At 38.5% G+C, this 18,869-nt stretch overlaps 1 protein-coding gene across 1 annotated transcript in view; it reads left to right on the forward strand.

Moving 5' to 3' along the window:
• The window catches only part of LOC124168773, a 136,407-nt gene that overhangs the window by 26,342 nt on the left and 91,196 nt on the right, over positions 1–18,869 (forward strand). The window contains exon 8 of the mRNA XM_046547064.1: positions 14,246–15,414. Coding sequence (XP_046403020.1) covers positions 14,246–15,414 — 1,169 coding nt within the window. The remainder of the gene's footprint in view (positions 1–14,245; positions 15,415–18,869) is intronic.

Genomic DNA, 18,869 nt, shown 5'->3' on the forward strand with positions numbered 1-18,869 from the left:
GGCCTATGCCCGAGTTTTCACTCGCATGCGAGTGAGTGGTAACTAAGGGGTCACGTGACCTTTTTTCGAAGTACTAGTGAATTTGGTATGCTCGAATCGGGGGAAATTTCACTCCCTCAACGCAACGTACGAAATTTCACTCCCTCACTCAAACCCAGTGAAAACCTTTTTCGAAGTACGAGTTTCGAGTTATCAACAAACATGGCGATGGGACTATTTCGACTGCAAGTATTAGAAGATTTAGAAGAGAAAAAGCAAAAGATACCACGAGTTCCTCGTGCAACACGGGAGCGGAAGTCGCCCTTTACTTTAGTCAATTCCAAATTTATTAAATTATATCGTCTAACCAAAGAGGTGACCTCGTAGCTTGTCGCAAGTTTAACTCCGTATTTGATTCGCCCCTTCGCGATCGTCAGCTCCAACTATCGAAGTAAAGGTTATTATCATTTATTAATGCTAATTTTGTCATACTGATGTATTATGCTTAAATATTTGCATTAATAATAATATATTTGACAGCTAAAATAGACAAATAAGTGAAGTGAATGTGAAATAAACACCGCTATGAAGAAAGAATAATTTTTTTCCTAATAATATACTATATTAGTAAACGATTTTAATTTTCCCTCGTTAATACTTCTGACGAATATTTCTCGGGTTCTCAGCCAGGTTAATGCTTTTATTTAAGCCGACGTTTCGGGAGACGAATTATCTTCCATCCTCAAGGCCGTGTTACTTTATGGAAGTCCAATTTCACACGATCTTAGCTCAATTATAATTACCTTATTTAATGCTTACCTTAATTATAAATTGGACGTCCATAAAGTAACACGGCCTTGGGGATGGGAGGTAAGTCGTCTCCCGAAACATCGGCTTATATAAAAGCATTAACCTGTCTGAGAACCCTAGAAATATTCGTCAGTACTATACCAGTCCTTGTAGTACCAGAAAAATGGGAATTAAGTGATATAGAATACATTTTTTTTAATTATTTATTTTTCATTTGAGATAATATTTCTTCAACTACATTTATCAATCTCCCTCCAAGCCTTTTTAATTCCTTCCACCTTCCTCCTCTCCAACTGCACCCTTTACTCCTCCAACTCCATCTTCCTCCTTTTTATTGCCACTTTCTCTTCTTACAAGCCCTTCTCTACTGCCAACATCCTTCTCTCCTCCAGCACCATCTTCTCTCTCTCCACCTCTTCAGACTGTCCGCTGCCATCTTCGTTGCTGCTTGCGTTCTTGACTATGGGTTGTAAACAAATAGCAATTACTTCCATAGAATCGATAATTAACAACAGATAGCATGGTGCTAAGTAAATCAGTTTCTTGTAATGTGAATGTTAATTGCTATTGGTATTTTTCACAGATATTTTGAGTGGGAACACAAGTAAATTCAATCACCACAAAATATATATTAAATATTTCGACCAAAAGTCACATTTGGGGAAGGCAAATTAATGCTTCATGGTTTTTAATGATAAATGAAATTGGATACTGCTTTATGCACACTTATTTACATGCAAGATTTCACGTTACACAATTGATCTGGAAGGATGATTAAACCAAGATGAATTTAAATTACAATAATTTTAAGAGGTCATCCAAATTTTGCTGTTGACTTACATGTTAGAAAGTAAATATAGTTGAATTTTTATCAAGTTTAAGTGTTCTCATGTAATCCTTAATGCTGAAAACTAGAAAAGCAGCTTCCAAATCCATAATCATACAGGTTTTTAAATAATTGTAATTAATTTGAATTCATCTACTCATTAAAGTCACACTTCACTCATTAAGCATTAGCACTGATTCTCAGTTTCATCAAAGTTTTGCTTCGGGAAATAAGTATGCTACTTACGGCAACACTTAATAGATATCACGATCGGCCTTCTTAAGGTTTTCCGTTTATTTGTGATTGAACCAAACAATTTGTATTGCTTTCGACATCGGCAATAATCGCATCAAAACTGGAAATGTCAACAATAACAACCGCATGCACACACCTCCTCCCACTACTTAAATTCGGGATTATAAATTCAGCATTATTGAAAATAAATATAAATAGATAGCTGTGACTGTGGACCTAATTCTTTTTAGATAATCATAAGCCCACCCGGAAGCGAAAGGTATCAATTACAGCTCATATGAAAACGCACGTAAAAAACCCAAATGATACAAAATTACATCAGTCACACACTTAAGAAGGTCGTCATACAATCGCACATCCTATACTGCGAGCCGTTTTTTTTTACTTTGAGAATATTCGCGTTCTACTACAGATATCTACAACAAGAACGTCATGTACTCACCCTCCGTCACTCTTTCCACGATTTCCGTACTCCGCACGCATTCAGCTTCATCGCTACTTCCTCCCACTGTCAGCAGCATACTTGTGGGGTAGAAAACTTTCTCATGGCAAGATATTTATTCGCTGAAATAGGAATTTGGAACGTTAATATCAACACTAATGCGGTAACTTATTTTATGGGCAAGGCACTCCATGTTAATTACCTTCAATAAACTCCATCAGCATTTCCTTCTGCTCCTTATTAACTTTGGACATGGCTGGTTCACTTCCAAAATGCCCTTGGTGAATGTGTAAATGAATTTGGCGTACTCGTAAAGCGTCATTAGCAACGCAGTTGTTGAATTCCCGGGTAAAATTATTCATACAGAAAGGTGAAGGACGATGATTGGTTGCACGCCGTCCGGAAGCCCTATCCTACCGCCCCTACCGTTACCCTGCCGGCGTTCCCACGTCTTGAAACAAGAGTCTCCCCTCCCCCTAAGCCTGTTGACACGTTGCCATAAACAAATCATTTCTCCCTCGCACCACTCTCCTCGAAGATGATTCGGGCATGCCGAATTCCGCATTGAACGCTCGTAGTGCGAGATCGGTCGTGCGAGTGCATTCGCATACGAGATATTTCGAACGGACTCGGGCATAGGCCCCCTGGACTCTTTTGGGACCTTCCATTTTTCCTAGGGCACTGAAACTATGCAAACTGAAAAATGAAAGAACGCTATGCTGTGGTCATAGTCCTTCCTATCTTTCACCCTGCACTCGTCAACGCTCTTACATTTTAATTATCATTATACATTGGGGGTGTGGGTTTAGCTCTCTCATTTTAACTCTCTGGTTTGAGCATTTTAAAACCTTGAATCTTGTGCCTGTATACCCAAGTGTTTGTGAGCAAGTTCTCCCCTTGGTCAAGATAATAAATTCCAGGTTGTGCAGCACTTCTCAAGAAAATGTTGAGCTCTCAGTTTTTATGAGTGAGGTAAAACTTGAAGCTTTTAAGGTAGACAAATAAAAATATTTACATATTTGCTCAGATGTGAGAAGGCCTGAAAAGACTGTTAAATCTAATTGTTTTGTCTACTTTTTGTTTATCAAAAAACATGCTCGCCTAAATCTAAACACCTTAGCTGTGTTTGTGGGGAATTAGCCAGTTTGGCCATGAAGGGTGACCTTCATTCAGGTACATGCAATGTGGGCGGGCTCCACAGATGGGGGATGGTATGGTGGTCCAGCAAAAAGGTTTTTCTCGCAAGTTCTGATGTAGTCTTTAGGATACATAGTTTCACTAGAAAAAAAAATCATATTGAATGCACAATATTTAACTCTGCTAAATCAAGTTTGGAAATTTTGTCTGTATTTTATCAACAATTGGCTGCTCTAAAGAGATGAACTTGTAAGACCAGTTGTGGGCCCCATAACATTGGAGTAGCACACAGCATTTATCTCTTCAAAAAACTGTCATTTTTTTCTCAATTATTCCTCAACATTGCATGCACTACCCTATCGTATTTTTTTAAAAAGGTCCCAAGAAGTGGTCTCACAATAATAGGTCAACCTGAAATTTCATGAAACTCAGTACAGTAGATTCCCAATAAGAAGTTCTTGTATAATAAATTTCCCATGTAAGCACATGCACTGTCGGTAAACTCCACATGTTGGGGATGGTAGGGTGGTCAAAAAGAAAGTTTTTTAAGTCGCAAGTTCCGGTGAAGTTTTTGTTGCGCATAGTTTCATTCACAATTACACACTTAATCCGTGGATGTAGAATAGTGCAAAGGAAAGGCTCACAGTTTGTCAAAAACTGTGGGGAAACCGGCTTGAAGGCTGCTAGTCACTTGAAGTCTGCATGCTTGGCTTAGATTGCTTGTGCAATTAAGGACAGATATACATACATATTTCAAAACTACCCAGAGAAAATCACATTAGAACCCCATTATGATTCTAAGTCCGTGGGAAACAACAAAATAAGAGAAATTTTTTCGAATAGTTTGTTGTAGGAATTCATTTCTTCCCGAACAATAAGTGACTTGATACGTAAGTACTAGGTGGAGCTAAGTACATAGTCAAATTACTCGTATGCCCATCTCCTTGTCCCTACTTTCTCTGTAAAGGCCTTGTGTTCCCCTCTCATGTCTGTTAATACAGCTTGAAGGGCTTTATGTAGATGATTACCCTGCTGCATTTTACCCTTAATCCTAATACATACATGGCTGCTTCGCCATCGATATTAAGTCAGATAAATTTTTAAAAATTGGACTGGAAGTCAGGGAAGGTGAAAGTATACATATACGTAAGAAGTTGGTATTCCATTGGTATTCCACTCCATTTCTCTAACTGCCTGCGACCTATCTAAAGCATTTGACTGTGTTTCTCATCCGATTCTTCTTCAAAAACTTCATTATTATGGTTTCAATAATCTTGAACTACAACTCTTCGAATCCTATCTCACCAATCGATCCCAGTGTGTTTTCATCAATAATAACCTTTCTTCACCCCAGAATTTAAATTATGGAGTTCCTCAAGGCTCAGTCCTTGGGCCTCTTCTATTCCTTATTATAATCAATGACTTACCCCGTAACGTCTCATGCAAGTCCATACTCTATGCAGACGACACTACTTTTATTCACAAGTCTAATCACCTGACTAATACAAGCACTACGACTAACTTGTTTTTTACTGAAGCCTCAAACTGGTTTTCTGCGAACGGTCTGGTTCTGAACAATGATAAAACCCAGTCACTCGTCTTCTCTTTGAGCACTTCTGATAATCCCCAGACCACCATTAAATTATTAGGATTTGAACTCGACCAAAAACTGACTTGGGAGCCACATACGGTAGGCACTCTTAGTAAATTGTCCAAGGCAGTTTATATGCTACGTAAACTTGTATACTTGATACCTAAAGAGTACCTTACAAATATATACTTTGCTTTGTTTCATTGCCATATTAATTATGGTATTGAACTTTGGGGCCAATCACCATCTGCCAATAATTTATTTAAAATGCAAAAGAAGGCAGTAAGGATAATATCCTTTTCTCAACCAAGGGATCACTGCAAGCCTATCTTCTCCAAGCTTGGGATTATGACTCTGTACGGCTTGTATATATATAAATCCCTGTGCAATGTCAAAGATAATCTGGGCTCTTTGGAAAAAAGGTCTAATTTCCACAATCATTATACAAGGAATAGCGACACCCTAGATGTTCCCTATTGTAGGTTAAACAAAAACAGCAATTCATTTGATGTACTAAAAATTCGTTTTTTTAACAGATTGCCCCCAGAAGCTAAAGTTGTAAGTGTGACAAAGTTCAAAAAAGTTATTCATGACTGGCTATTGAAAAAAGCCTTTTACTCCATTAATGAATTTTTCGAAAATGAAATTGTAATGTCCTTTCTTGATGCATAATCCAATCGATTTTGCCATATGTATTTTGTGTATTGATATTTCCTATGTGTATGACGAAGACTATTGCAAATTCTAATTTGTTTAATGTCCAATAAAACTATTATTATTATTATTATATATTTTTTTATGTTTTCACAGCATTTTTGCTGGTTGTAGGCGAGGTACGGGTATCACCAAGTACTCTCGTCTCTTTACTCTGTTTTGAAAAATTTTCTGACAATCCGGCAAGTATTTAAAATTGCTGCTTTTTGTATGGTAATAAACAAGTTTTTCGGCAGTCCAATAGTTTGAAGACCTTGATGGAGTGAATGAGGCACTACTCCTGTGGCGGAGATAATGATGGGTATTATGTGTACTTTATCTGATTTCCACAATCTCTTGATTTCATTTTTAAGTTCTTCATACTTTTCCATTTTGCTGGTGTAGGCTGTAGTGATATTATGCGAATTAGGTACGGTAATGTCTATCAAGTACGTTTCATTGTGAGTTTTATCTTGTACTACTAGATCAGGTCTATTGCTATGGACTGTTTTATCGGTAATAATTGAACGGTCATAATAAATCTTACAGTGGTCGTTTTCAAGGATGGTTTTAGGTGTGTACTTATAATAAGGAACTCCATTTTCTATGAGTTTATACTTCAGAGCTAATTTCTGGTGTATGATGTTGCATATTTGATTGTGACGGTGTAGGTAGTCTTTTTGAGATAAGTTAGTGCATCCACTTGTGATGTGCTGTATCGTCTCAGAGGCATGATCACATTTTCTGCATCTGTCATCCAATAAATTTGGGTTTTTAATTATATATTTTTCATAATTTTTTGTTTTCACCACCTGGTCTTGTATTGCGATCATAAATCCTTCTGTTTCTGGGAAGAGTTGCCCATGCCTGAGCCATGCGTGCGATGCATCTTTATCGATTTCAGGGGCCTCCAGGGCATGAGGGTGTCTTCCGTGAAGGGATTTAGCTTTCCATATTGACATTTTACTGTCTATAGTAACAGTGGTTTCACTAACTTGCATACTTTCGTCAGATAGGTTTAACGGTGTGTATTTATTGTCTGCGTCACAGATAGTTCTCAGGAGATCCGAGGTAGATTTCTTGCTGAAAAAATATTTCCGTAACTGAGAAAGTTGTGAGTTGTGCTGATTCTTGATGTCTACGATACCCCTTCCACCAAATTTTCTGGGCAGCGTGCTCCTCTCTATATTTGAGCTTTTATGGAGCATATTTTTCTCCGTCATTTGGGATCGAATTTTTCTTTGTAGGTCGTCTAGATCTGTTTGTGACCATTTGATTATACCAAAGGAGTATGTCAGGAGAGGGATGGCAAAGGTATTAATTGAATTAGTGAGGTTTCTGCTGTTCAATTCCGTGCGAACAAGTTTCTTGATTCTATTTTGGAATTCAGTCGAAAGTTTTTGCTTTATCGTAGAGTGGTCTAGTCGTCTTGCTTGTTGGAATCCTAGGTATTTATAGGTATCTCCCTCATCCATGGCCTCTATTATTTGCCCATCCAGTAGTGGAATATCATTCCTTTGTACTTTACCTCGGAATATTGTGATAGTTCTACATTTATCTATTCCAAATTCCATGTTTATATCCTTAGAAAATATTTCAGTTAAACGGACTAATTGATTTAGATTATTATTAGATCCTGCATATAGCTTGAGATCGTCCATATAGAAGAGATGCGATAGAGTGTGGCATCTTGGTTCTTTTCCTTTTATTTTGACTCCATATTGAGTATTATTCAGGAGGTTTGATAGAGGGTTTAGCGCAAGGCAGAACCATAACGCACTCAAAGAGTCACCTTGAAATATTCCCCGTTTGATTTTGATATTATTCGTCTGCAAAAGACCCTCGTCAGTTTTTATGTGCAAGATGGTGCTCCATTTTTTCATCACAGTATGGAGACATTTAATAACTTCTGGGTGAATTTTATAGATGTTTAGTACTTCAATAAGCCAGGAATGGGGAACAGAGTCAAAAGCTTTTTTGTAATCTATGTAGCAACTGTGTAGGTTCCTATTCTTTTCTTGTATTTGTTTAAGAATAATTGAATCAATTATCAACTGTTCCTTGCAACCTTTGCTTCCTCTGCGACACCCCTTTTGCTCTTCCGTAAAAATGTGGTTCTCATCTATATGGTTGTTGATGACTTCTGTTATGCAAGAGGTGAAAATTTTATAAAATGTTTGTAGACAAGTTATCGGTCTATATTTTGATGGATCGTTACATGCGACTTCTTTTGGCAATAAATATGTTTTACCTTCCATTAAAAAAACTGGAATATTTTCTGGAAACTTCAAAAATTCGTTTATATATTTCAGTAGATGCTTATGGCAGCTGGTGAATTTTTTGTACCAAAAGTTGTGTATATTATCACTTCCTGGACTTTTCCAGTTATGGGTTCGGCTAAGAATTTTTTCCAGAATTTCCATTGTAATAATGGGGGGAAGCATAGTTTCTATGTTTTCCGCTGCTGTTCTTTCATTTCTCATCCAAGGCGCATTTCTATTATGGGATGTATCATTCGACCAAATATTTGACCAAAATTTCTCCACTTCCTGAGAGTTAGAATTACTTTGGTTTTTATTTTCACAAGAAATAGATTTCTTCTGTTTGTTATTGCCCAATGTTCTGTAAAAATTTCGTTGATTATTTTCAAATTGGGAATTCTGTTGTTTTCTTCTTGTGCATTTATTATATCTGTTGAGTCTCATTTTTGTGGCTGCAAGTTTTTGCTTGAGGGTGTCAATAATTTCTTTTATATTTTCATTGGGCTTGTCGTATTGAGTGTGGGAACGGTATTTTATGAATGCCTTCTCAACTTTTTTTTTTAATGATGTACTTGGATTACCAGTCGAAAACTGGATTAAACGTGCAAGGTCTTGTCTTAAGGCATCCACTTTCCGTTCTAATCGGACTTTCCATTTTGGTTTGCGCCAAATGCGTTCTCCATTGACCATCGGCGGTCTTGGCTCCTCCCCATTGTTGCCATTACTGCTATTCGGGACAATCCTGCCACCATTGCACAAAACAGCTGTGGCTGCTCCGCAGTATATAAAATCGTGTAGGTCTTGAAATGTTTTTTCATCACTTAAATATACCGGTAATAGTTTTTCATTTATTATACTAATAATTTTTGCAAGCTTGACAGACGATTGTTGTTTGGGTATTCCTGGTTTGCCTGTGGGGTCTAGTCCTCTATACTTGATAAGGCACGTATTGAACTCATCTTCCACACGTTTGTACAGTGCCTCTTCACAAATTGAAGCTTGGTGTTCTATGACAACCGTGTCGATATTATCCTGTTGTTCGCCGCTGATGTTGGTCTCCCCGACGGCCGCGCCTGTTGTCTCGCATTCAAGGTGATTTCCCATTCCTGTGCTTATGTCATGTGAACTATTATCCGTAGCTAGGGAGTCGTAGACTTCTTGTTTTATTTTACTTAGCATGGGCTTTGAGATGAGGTTATTTCTGAATATTGTTCTAATTTGGTCGGATAGTCTTTGAGGTGTTACATTACAGTTGGGGTACATTTCTTTGAATTTTTCATGCAGCTTTCCTCGATATGCCGTCATGTCAGTTTCATTATTTGTTACGAAAAAATACATACGCATGATAGAGCAGTTTATTTCATGGTTCCATTTCATGCGCATACGTTTACGGCCAGCTTCAGTGGTCTCAGGAAAAAGTGGATTCTGAAAAGCACTTTCAGCTGTCGCAGCCTGTGTAGGTGTTGGGGTGCTGCTTATGTGGCGGGCTGTATTTTCTTCGGGTCTCCCGGTCAGCACCCGCCTCCTCAGTGCATGACCACCGTCGGTTCGCATACTGTTACCTCCAGCGACGGCTCCAGAGGCACCCTGGCGATCCCCAGGCAGCGGCAGGCCATCCGAGGCTTCCGATTTAGTCTCCATCATTAAGAATGGGTATTGCCTTTTATACCTACGGCCAGGTACAGAGACAGCCGCCCCTAACATGGGGACAAACGCTGACCAGGACGCCGCCCAATATGGGATCAGACGCGCCTGGATTTCGGTTTCCGTTTTGGTCCGCGGGTGGTATTTTATTTCCCACCTACCCTGCATATCTGCCGAGCATTCCCCTATCCGCCACCTGGGGACGCGCCCGATGGGGGACGGAAAACCCCACACGGGTTATTATTATTATTATTATTATTATTATTATTATTATTATGAACCTTGGGAAGCCCTATTTGACTTATTTTTTACTACTGCTTGAATTTGTTTCATAATATATACATTGCTGCATTTTCCATCAAATCCCTATTTATAAGTGCTTTGCCAATGGATGAGTCCAAAGACAGGAAACCTCCCACTCTTTTTTTAATTGAGGTTTTCCATTGTATACTTTCAAGAGAAGATCATAAAGCATTTTTTCCAGTGTGGTTTAGTGTAGCATATTTTTGTTAAATTTCTAAGTTGAACCACATTGTTTTTGCTATTTTTGTGGACTTTGTAGCATCAGAATTGATTTTTGGAGTTTGATATGAATGAACTTGGGTTAGGTATTATGTTGCTCATCATCATCATCACTGGTCAACAATCCTAGGATTGGTTTGATGCAGCTCTCCACTCAGTTCTCCTATCAGCTAATCTTTTCACACCTACGTATTTCTTCTCTTTCACATCTCTCTTTACTTGTTCCATATATTTTGTTCGAGGTCTTCCTTTTCCATTCTTGCCTTCCACTTGTCCTTCAACGATTGTCTTCATCAGGCTGTCATGTCTCAAGATGTGGCCTATAAGGTTGTTCCGTCTTCTTATTAAGGTTTTCATGAGGCTTCTCTTCTCTCCTACCATTCCTAGGACTTCCTCGTTACTAACTCGGTCGATCCATTTGATTTTCATCATTCTTCTGTAGCACCACATTTCAAAAGCCTCTATCCTTGCTTTCTCCGCTGCGGTCATTGTCCAGGCCTCACTTCCGTATAGGAGCATACTCCAGATGTAGGTTCTTATAAATTGTTTCTTTACTTCCATATTTAAGTTTCCTGCTGTAAGTTGGTCTCTCTTTTGGTGGAATGCTCTCTTCGCCTGGGCTATTCTGCTGATAATTTCTTTCTTGCTTCTCCCATCACTAGTTATCTTGCTTCCCAAATAACAGAATTCATCCACCTCTATCAGTTTTTGCCTCCCTATTTTAATGTTGGTCTTGACTTCTTCTCTTCTGCTGCATACTAAGATCTTGGTTTTCTTCGTGCTTATTTTCAGTTGATATCTACTCATTACCCCAACCATATTAACCAGAATATTTTTCAAATCCTTCTCTGTTTCTGCTATAACGGCTATGTCATCGGCAAATCTTAGCATGCTAATTTTTTCTCCATGGATATTCACTCCCGATTCCTTTTCTTTTATTTCATTAATGGCTTTTTCAATGTAAACGTTGAAAATTACGGGTGACAATGTACAGCCTTGTCACAATCCTTTCTTGATTCTTGCTTCTTCACAGCTGGGCCCTGATTTTATCACGGCTACTTGGTTTTTGTATAAACTGTGGATGATTCTTCTGTCATTATAAAGAACCCCAATTTCCTTTAGGATTCCAAGCATTGTGCTCCAATCCACGTTGTCAAAAGCTTTCTCTAAGTCCACAAACGCAACGAATGTTGGCTTGTTCTTTTCCATTCTCTTCTCTATGAGCAGTCTTAGGGCCAATATTGCTTCCCTTGTGCCTTCGTTTTTTCTGAATCCAAATTGGTCCTCATCCAAGTACTCTTCTGCTTTTCGTTCTATTCTTCTATAGATAATCCTTGTCAGTATCTTTGATGCATGTGTAGTAAGGCTTATGGTCCTAAAATCTTCGCACTTCTTCGCTCTTTTCTTCTTAGGAATAGGGATTATAATGTTCCTCTCGAAATCCTTTGGTATCTCACCTGTCGTATACATTTCACTAATGATTTTGTATAGCTGGTTCAACGTCTTCTCTCCTGAATTTTTAATTAGTTCTGCAGGAATGTCATCAATGCCAGACGCTTTATTTATCCTGAGGTCTCTTACAGCCGCATCAAATTCTGATCTTAAAATTGGGGCTCCCATGTCATCGGCATCCACTTCCCTCTCGTTTTCGATAGAATTCGTTCTGAGGCGACTTCCTTTATACAAATCTTCCAGATATTCCTTCCATCTCTTCCCTTTTTCTTCATTTTCAATCAATAGTTCTCCATTTTTGTCCCTAAGGGTATTACATTTTACGCCCCTTTTCTTAAAGTGATTCCTCACTATCCTATAAGTGGCCTCTACTTTTCCATGTTTAAGATTGTTTTGCACGTCTTCGCAAATGCTTTTCATCCACGTTTCTCTAGCCATCCGTGCTTTACGACATATTTCGTTCCTCATTCTCTTGTAACGATTCTGTCCTTCCTCTGTTTTCGCAGCCTTGTATTTTCTTCTTTCTTCAATGAGATCTAAAACTTCCTGCGTGATCCATGGTTTTTTCATAATGACTCTTCTTTTACCAAGAATTTCCTCAGCTGCCGCCTGCAGACCACTTCTAATGGTTTTCCAACTCTCTTCCATTGGTTTGTTGGTCGTATTCTCCCCTATTTTATTTTCTACAGCCTCTTTAAAAGCCAGTTGATGCTGAACCTCCCTCAATTTTTCAACCTGCTATATGTTTTTCACGGCTTTCTTCAACTTTTTAAATTTAAGGTGGCATTTCATTATAACTAAGTTATGGTCACTATCGATATCTGCCCCTGGATAACTTTTGCAGTCCTTCACCTGGTTCCTGAATCTTTGTTTCACTAGAATGTAGTCGATTTGGAATCTTCTACGGTCTCCTGGCATCTTCCACGTGTATCTTCTTCGCAGGGGATTTTTGAATAAAGTGTTGGCAACCACTAGCCTGTGCTCCGTGCAGAATTCAAGTAGCCTTTCCCCTCTTTCATTTCGGTTACCCAACCCATATTTCCCAGTTATTATTCCATCTTGACCTTCGCCGACGACGGCGTTCCAGTCACCTAAAATAATAAGATTTTCTTCCCCTCTTACCTGCTTGATAACTTCCGCTTTATCTTGGTAGACATCTTCTACCTCTTCGTCTTCATAATCTGACGTAGGCATGTAAACCTGTACCACTACAGTAGCTACGGGTTTAGTATCTATCTTCACCATTACTATCCTTTCATTAAACTGCAGGTAGCTTTTAACATGCATCCCGGCGCTCTTTCTAAGCATTATGCCTACTCCAGCATTACCATTTAGCGATCCCGTGTGTATCATTCTGTAGCTTCCACTCCAAAAGTCTCCTTCCTGGGGCCACTTCATTTCGCTGATGCTTAATACATCGAGGTTCATTCTTCGCATCTCCACCTTCAAGTTCTCTAGCTTACCGCTGGTGCGAAGTGATCTGACGTTCCATGTTCCTATCCGTAACATTCTATCTCGTTTGACCGATGTACCCTCTCGAGTAGTCCCCGCCCGGAGATCCGAATGGGGGACTAGTTTACCTCCGAAATATTTTACCCGAGAGAATTCCATCATGTCATTATATAAATTGAGTGGAGTAGCTGTGACTCCTCGGGATGATAATGTGGTGGTTTCCCCTGCCTTCCACATTGCAGTACTACAGCCGTTAAAGTAAATGTGACCACGCCCGTAGTCGAATGTGTGTCGCTGTACCGACCAGTATGGTCTCCACCTTCGCACATGTGAAGAAGAGCTGCTGCCCTCTCCCCCGGGTGATGAGAGGCATAATTGTTAGCGGCCCCCAGTCGCCAAGTCATGGTATCTTCACAAGTTGTGGTATCTTTTAAATGGTGTACCTTACCCAAGGGTAGCTCAATACCCCCTCAGAATACCGCCGCTTTTTGTCCACGACTGCTTATTCGACGAGAGAACTCGCTTATCTTGCGGCTAACCTCTATATCTAAAGGTCGACCCACCATCCGTAACTCGGTGGATGAACTCGGTGGCTTTAAGCTCAGCCGCGAGATTATGTTGCTAGCAAAGTTTTAAAATTCGTTTGTCAGCTGTAAGGAATTGTCTCGAATGTAAGTGCCTGTGAGCTCACATGGCTGGATGGCCATGATTGGAATATTTAAGTATGATCTTATAACTGGCTCAAGTGAATCTAATCTTCAGCCAATTTGTAGTCAATGCTTACATTATGTTTGCCATTGTTATAAAATCAGAAATTTTTAAAATGTGGAGTGGAAATATTGGGAAAGTGGGGGAAATTGAAAACAGAAAGTTCGTATGAACTGCCAAGAACCAAACTTAAATCATAAAAATAAAAGCGTTGAAAGTAGTCCATTGTTTATCTTGAAATTTGTTATCATCTCCATGGATCACACCGTGTGGATGAGTGATTGCCTTATTATTGATAGAACATGTTTACACATTAAGAAAAGACTGTCAGTTGACTACATTGTATTCATAAGTTAATTGGGTAACTCCTGTCATTGTTGTTTTAAGTCATTTTCTGTGTATGAAATATTTGTAATTTGAACTCTTCCTTCATTGATGTGATTTGAAGCTAATTTTGTCTCTTTTCATTTCAGCCAAAAACAAAACTGCCTGCATCATTAGTTGAAGAGAATGTGAACTCATCGGATGTTAGTTCAGATTTATTAGCATGTACAGAGTCTCGGACACGTCCTCCCAAAAGCAGTGAGCGTCTTGAGCCCAAGACTGTGATAGATAATGGAGTGGATTTAGAAAGCTCAGGTGTCAACGAATGTGAAGTAGATTTAGGAAAAACTGAAGTTGAGGTATCCAAAAGTGTTCCTCTTGCATCTTTGCATGAATTGGACAAAGATGAATTGTGTCAGAGTAGTAAAGTGGCCAATGAAAATGAAGTGAGTTCCAGTGTGTTATCTCATTCGTCCAGTGGCCATCTCAAGTTGAATGAATTGAAGCGTAAAGAGTACACAAAAGGCTCTGATCGTTCCGACCATTGTTCGTCGTCAAAGCCTGGGTTTTCCAGCTCCATGGAGCGATTCTTCAAAGTTTTTCACACCAAGAAACAAAATCCGGCATCGACTATTGAGGGTGGTTCTCCTGAAGATGGCACGGAAGAGAAGCCAAAGAATGTTCTGGTTTCTTTGGAATGCACATCCAGAGTATCTGGTGAATTGGATTTTCATTCGTCCGAAGAAAAATCTTCTGGAAGAAAATGGATGGGTTGTGCCTCAGCAGAAGAAACTGCTTGCAAACAGGTCATATCTGTTGATGGTGAAGTTTTTGATTTGGAGGATTCTAATCCAAGGAAGGGTGACGATAAAGCATTGAAGGAATTTTCAAGAATGAAGGCAAAGGAGGATTTTGATACAGAGTCAGCGAATTTTATGCGTGCACAAGAGTCACCTGTGAAAAAAGGACTGATGCAGCCATCTCAGACCACAGAAAGTTCTGACAAAGTTCCCATTGTTGATCAGGCCTGTTTCTCGGATGAATCTATATCTAGAGAAATTAGGGAAGTGCATTCACTGGCTAAGTCTTTGTCTAAAATTGAAGCTGAAAAGAACAGCAAAATCTTTGATGCGATTAAAAGCAAAGGAGTGTCACTTCAAAATATAAGTGTTCGGTTACCATTGGTTGCTGCCCAAGAGAATGTTGGCCTGTGTACCAATAGTAGCCTTCCCAAAACTCCCATTTTAAGCGATGAGACGTCAAGAGGAAAAATGTCTACTGCTGTTGGAAAAATGGAGGAGGTCGAGAAGCAAAAAATGTGAGTATATATTGCCATTTAAATAATTAAAATTTGAAATTTGTAAGATTAACTCCCTCCATCATTTTTAATCTTACCTGTAATTTAATCAGTTTTGGCAAAAAAATAGCTACCTTGTGCATAATAAATGGAAGCATCTCAATCACGTTGATAGTATTCTCAATTTTTTTAGAATAAGATTCTTGTAACTGTGAAAGGTTGTTTTTATTTCTTTTTGACTCTTTTTGCTGAATAATGCTATATGTCATTTTGTTTTGGTTGCCTCTGGGTTTTGGAACCTTAAAAGAAAATGTCCTTTCCATAATAAATAATTGCTCAAACTGTTAGTGAGATTTACTTTTTTCTGACTAAACTTAAGCATTTGAATTTTGCTGGGAACCAAATTTCTTTTGTAAAATCTTTTCTGTTTAATCCACATCACAACGTCCACATCCACAAAAATCTTGTTCGATGTAGAAACACGGGTGCTCCCACATATGGGAACAAAACAATATTCATTCCGGAATTTTGTCCTACAAGCCATTAATCTATCTTCTCTCATGGCTACGAACTTAAAGAATTATTGTACGAAATATACCACCAATTTACAGTAGGACAGATGGTTTATTCCGTCAGATTCACCTCAGTGTTCGTAAACAACAATAAACAAGGTTTCCATCAATCGCAGGTGATCGGAGGAACTGCAGTCAGTTGAGTATGGGGATTGACGTCACAAGCCGTCTGACATGGCGGCAGAGTGTTTTAAGCGCAACATTGATTTTGGAATGTTTATTTGTTAATAACAAATTCACCCATGGTCGTACGACTGTAGGAATTGGAATTTTGCTTAATTAAACCAAACTGACTTTTTACAGGCCTCACCAAAAAAGTGCAAATACTCTATTTGTATAAAAAGTGTATGAGATTTTTGACACTTTGAGCAAGTTTGTGTACATGTAGGTTTTCAACTTAAACCGGGAGGTGTAAAAGAATTAGTTCATTTCTCCCTTCCAGTTTCCTATCATCGTTTGCACGGTGACCTCAATTCATTTTATTTATCGAAGAGAGGCCATTGTAATGCATAGAAGAACACTAGATCAACATGAATTATCAAGTACATATTCCTAGTTTTCAACATTCAAGTTAAATGGAGCTTTGGTTTTGAATGCTTCACAAAATATGGATTTTTTTTTGCAAGAAATTGCCTTCTATTGTGCAAACTGCTGTGTGAACTTATATATAATGCAGTGTGAACTTATTCACTTACTTAGCTTTTTTGTTGTTTTCTATTGACAATAATTATGTTCAAAGTTTTTAAGTTAAAGGTTAATTAATCTTGATATCAGTTTCTTAAACACCAGGTGAGTTATATGATTTGTTTGTCACTGTTGATATTTTAATAAAATATTAAGGAAACTAATTTAATGTCTAAATTTTGAAGTTCCCTTAAATAAACTTCGAAAATAACTTGTACATCACTGTCATCAAAAGAACATCGTAAATGTAGAGAGGATATAACTGAATATGTGTCTTTACCACTTACTTATTTGTGGTTCAATGAAAACGCTCCATACTGTGAGGTTATGTATTGGAGTTGCAAATGTGTATAAACTAAGTACAGCAAGCTCCCGATTATCTGGGCGAATGACGGGGAGAGGTGGAATGAAGAATCGGAAAATGTGAATTCAATGGAACTCCGATCTATCAATTTTCAGGGGAATGGACGAAAACAAATGATGAATGCGGGAATGTTTGGCCATGTCCCAGAAAACTCCTGATTTGGCTCGTAATTATGATATTCATTAAAGGATTCAGAGAAGATTTTAGCTGATTACAGGAATATTAGTACTTTATCAGAACACTTAGGGCATATAGTGAATTCGACTAATATCTCTCTCTCAAATATCCTAAAGGAGCACGCCACCCCACTAAAAAAATGTTTGCATTCCGTCTCGGCACTTGCAGCACTATTATGGATTTCTCTCTTATGTAAAAATTCTTAACCATCAATCGCCATTTCAAGTACATGTATTTATGAGAGCAATGTGCATGTTTTGCCTAAAACAAAAACGCTTTTGCCAGCACAGTGATTGGTTGTGAGATGGATCACAAAGGCGGAAAATAGTCTAATATTTGAAATGTTCCTTTCTAATAAACATATTTTAATATAATTGAGGTAATGTGTAAATTGTGAACAATGTTACATTAATCATCAGCGTGAAGTTCAGAACTGATGCTATCGCTTAGACTGATGCTATGACGCAGATATAGACTGATCGCAGAACTGATGCTATGACAAAATCTTCGGTTCCTTTGGGTCGTATTCAACCGCATTCGTGGCCATGACAATAATTGTGCATTTGTGATATGAAATGTACAATTAAAGACCATAAATAACATTTTTCTATTTTTACGATTGGTTAAGCATCGAAGAATCATCAAAAATTAATCAAGTGTTTTTTTTCCCGCCGCTGATCATCGTCTGCAATGCTAAAGCAGACATCCAAGTAGATTTGAGAAATTCCTTGTCAGTAGATAAATACAATAAAGTCATTTTGCTAAGGGGATTCTAAGGGAATAATCTCGGTTTAGCCTTGCATTAAGATGAAAATATCCTGGTGCTTTGGCATCTATTTTTATTTTTTATAAGGATCGTGGAAAATTTCAAACGAGTGTGAACTCATGCACGGATTATCCGCAACATGGATAAACTGCAGCCGGGTAATCGGGAGTCTACTGTACACTATGGTAAATCATCATCATCTAATGTCCACAATCCTAAGTTTTGTTTGATGCAGTTCTCCATTCAATTCTCCCATCTCTTTCACACCTACGTATTTCTTCTCTTTCACATCTCTCTTTACTTGTTCCATATATTTTGTTCGGGGTCTTCCTTTTCCATTCTTGCCTTCCACTTATCCCTCGACGATTATCTTCATCAGGCTGTCACGTCTCAAGTTGTGGCCTATAAGGTTGTTCCATCTTCTCATTAAGGTTTTCCGTGAGGCTTCTCTTCTCTCCCACTCTTCTTAGGACTTCCTCATTACTAACTCGGTCGATCCATTTGATCTTCATCATTCTTCTGTGGCACCACATTACGAAGGCCTCTATCCTTGTTTTCTCCGTTGCTGTCATTGTCCATGCCTCACTCCCATATAGGAGCATACTCCAAATGTTGGTTCTTATAAATTGTTTCTTTACATCCATATTTAAGTTTCCCGCTGTAAGCAGGTATCCCTTTTGGTGGCATTGCTAGTTACCGTGCTTCCCAAATAACAGAATTCATCCACCTCCACCAGTGTTTGCTTCCCTATTTCAATGGTAGTGTTGACTTCTTCTCTTCTGCTGCATACTGACTACTATAGTTTAAAATATTGAGGGTAAATGGATCGCTGTAACGCTCTGGACATTTTTGAAAGCCAAAATGCACCTTTATTGTCAACAAAAATCAAGCTTCAATCAGAGGAACTATTGCC

Source organism: Ischnura elegans, chromosome 12 (genome assembly GCF_921293095.1).
Source record: "Ischnura elegans chromosome 12, ioIscEleg1.1, whole genome shotgun sequence".
Lineage (NCBI taxonomy): Eukaryota > Metazoa > Arthropoda > Insecta > Odonata > Coenagrionidae > Ischnura > Ischnura elegans.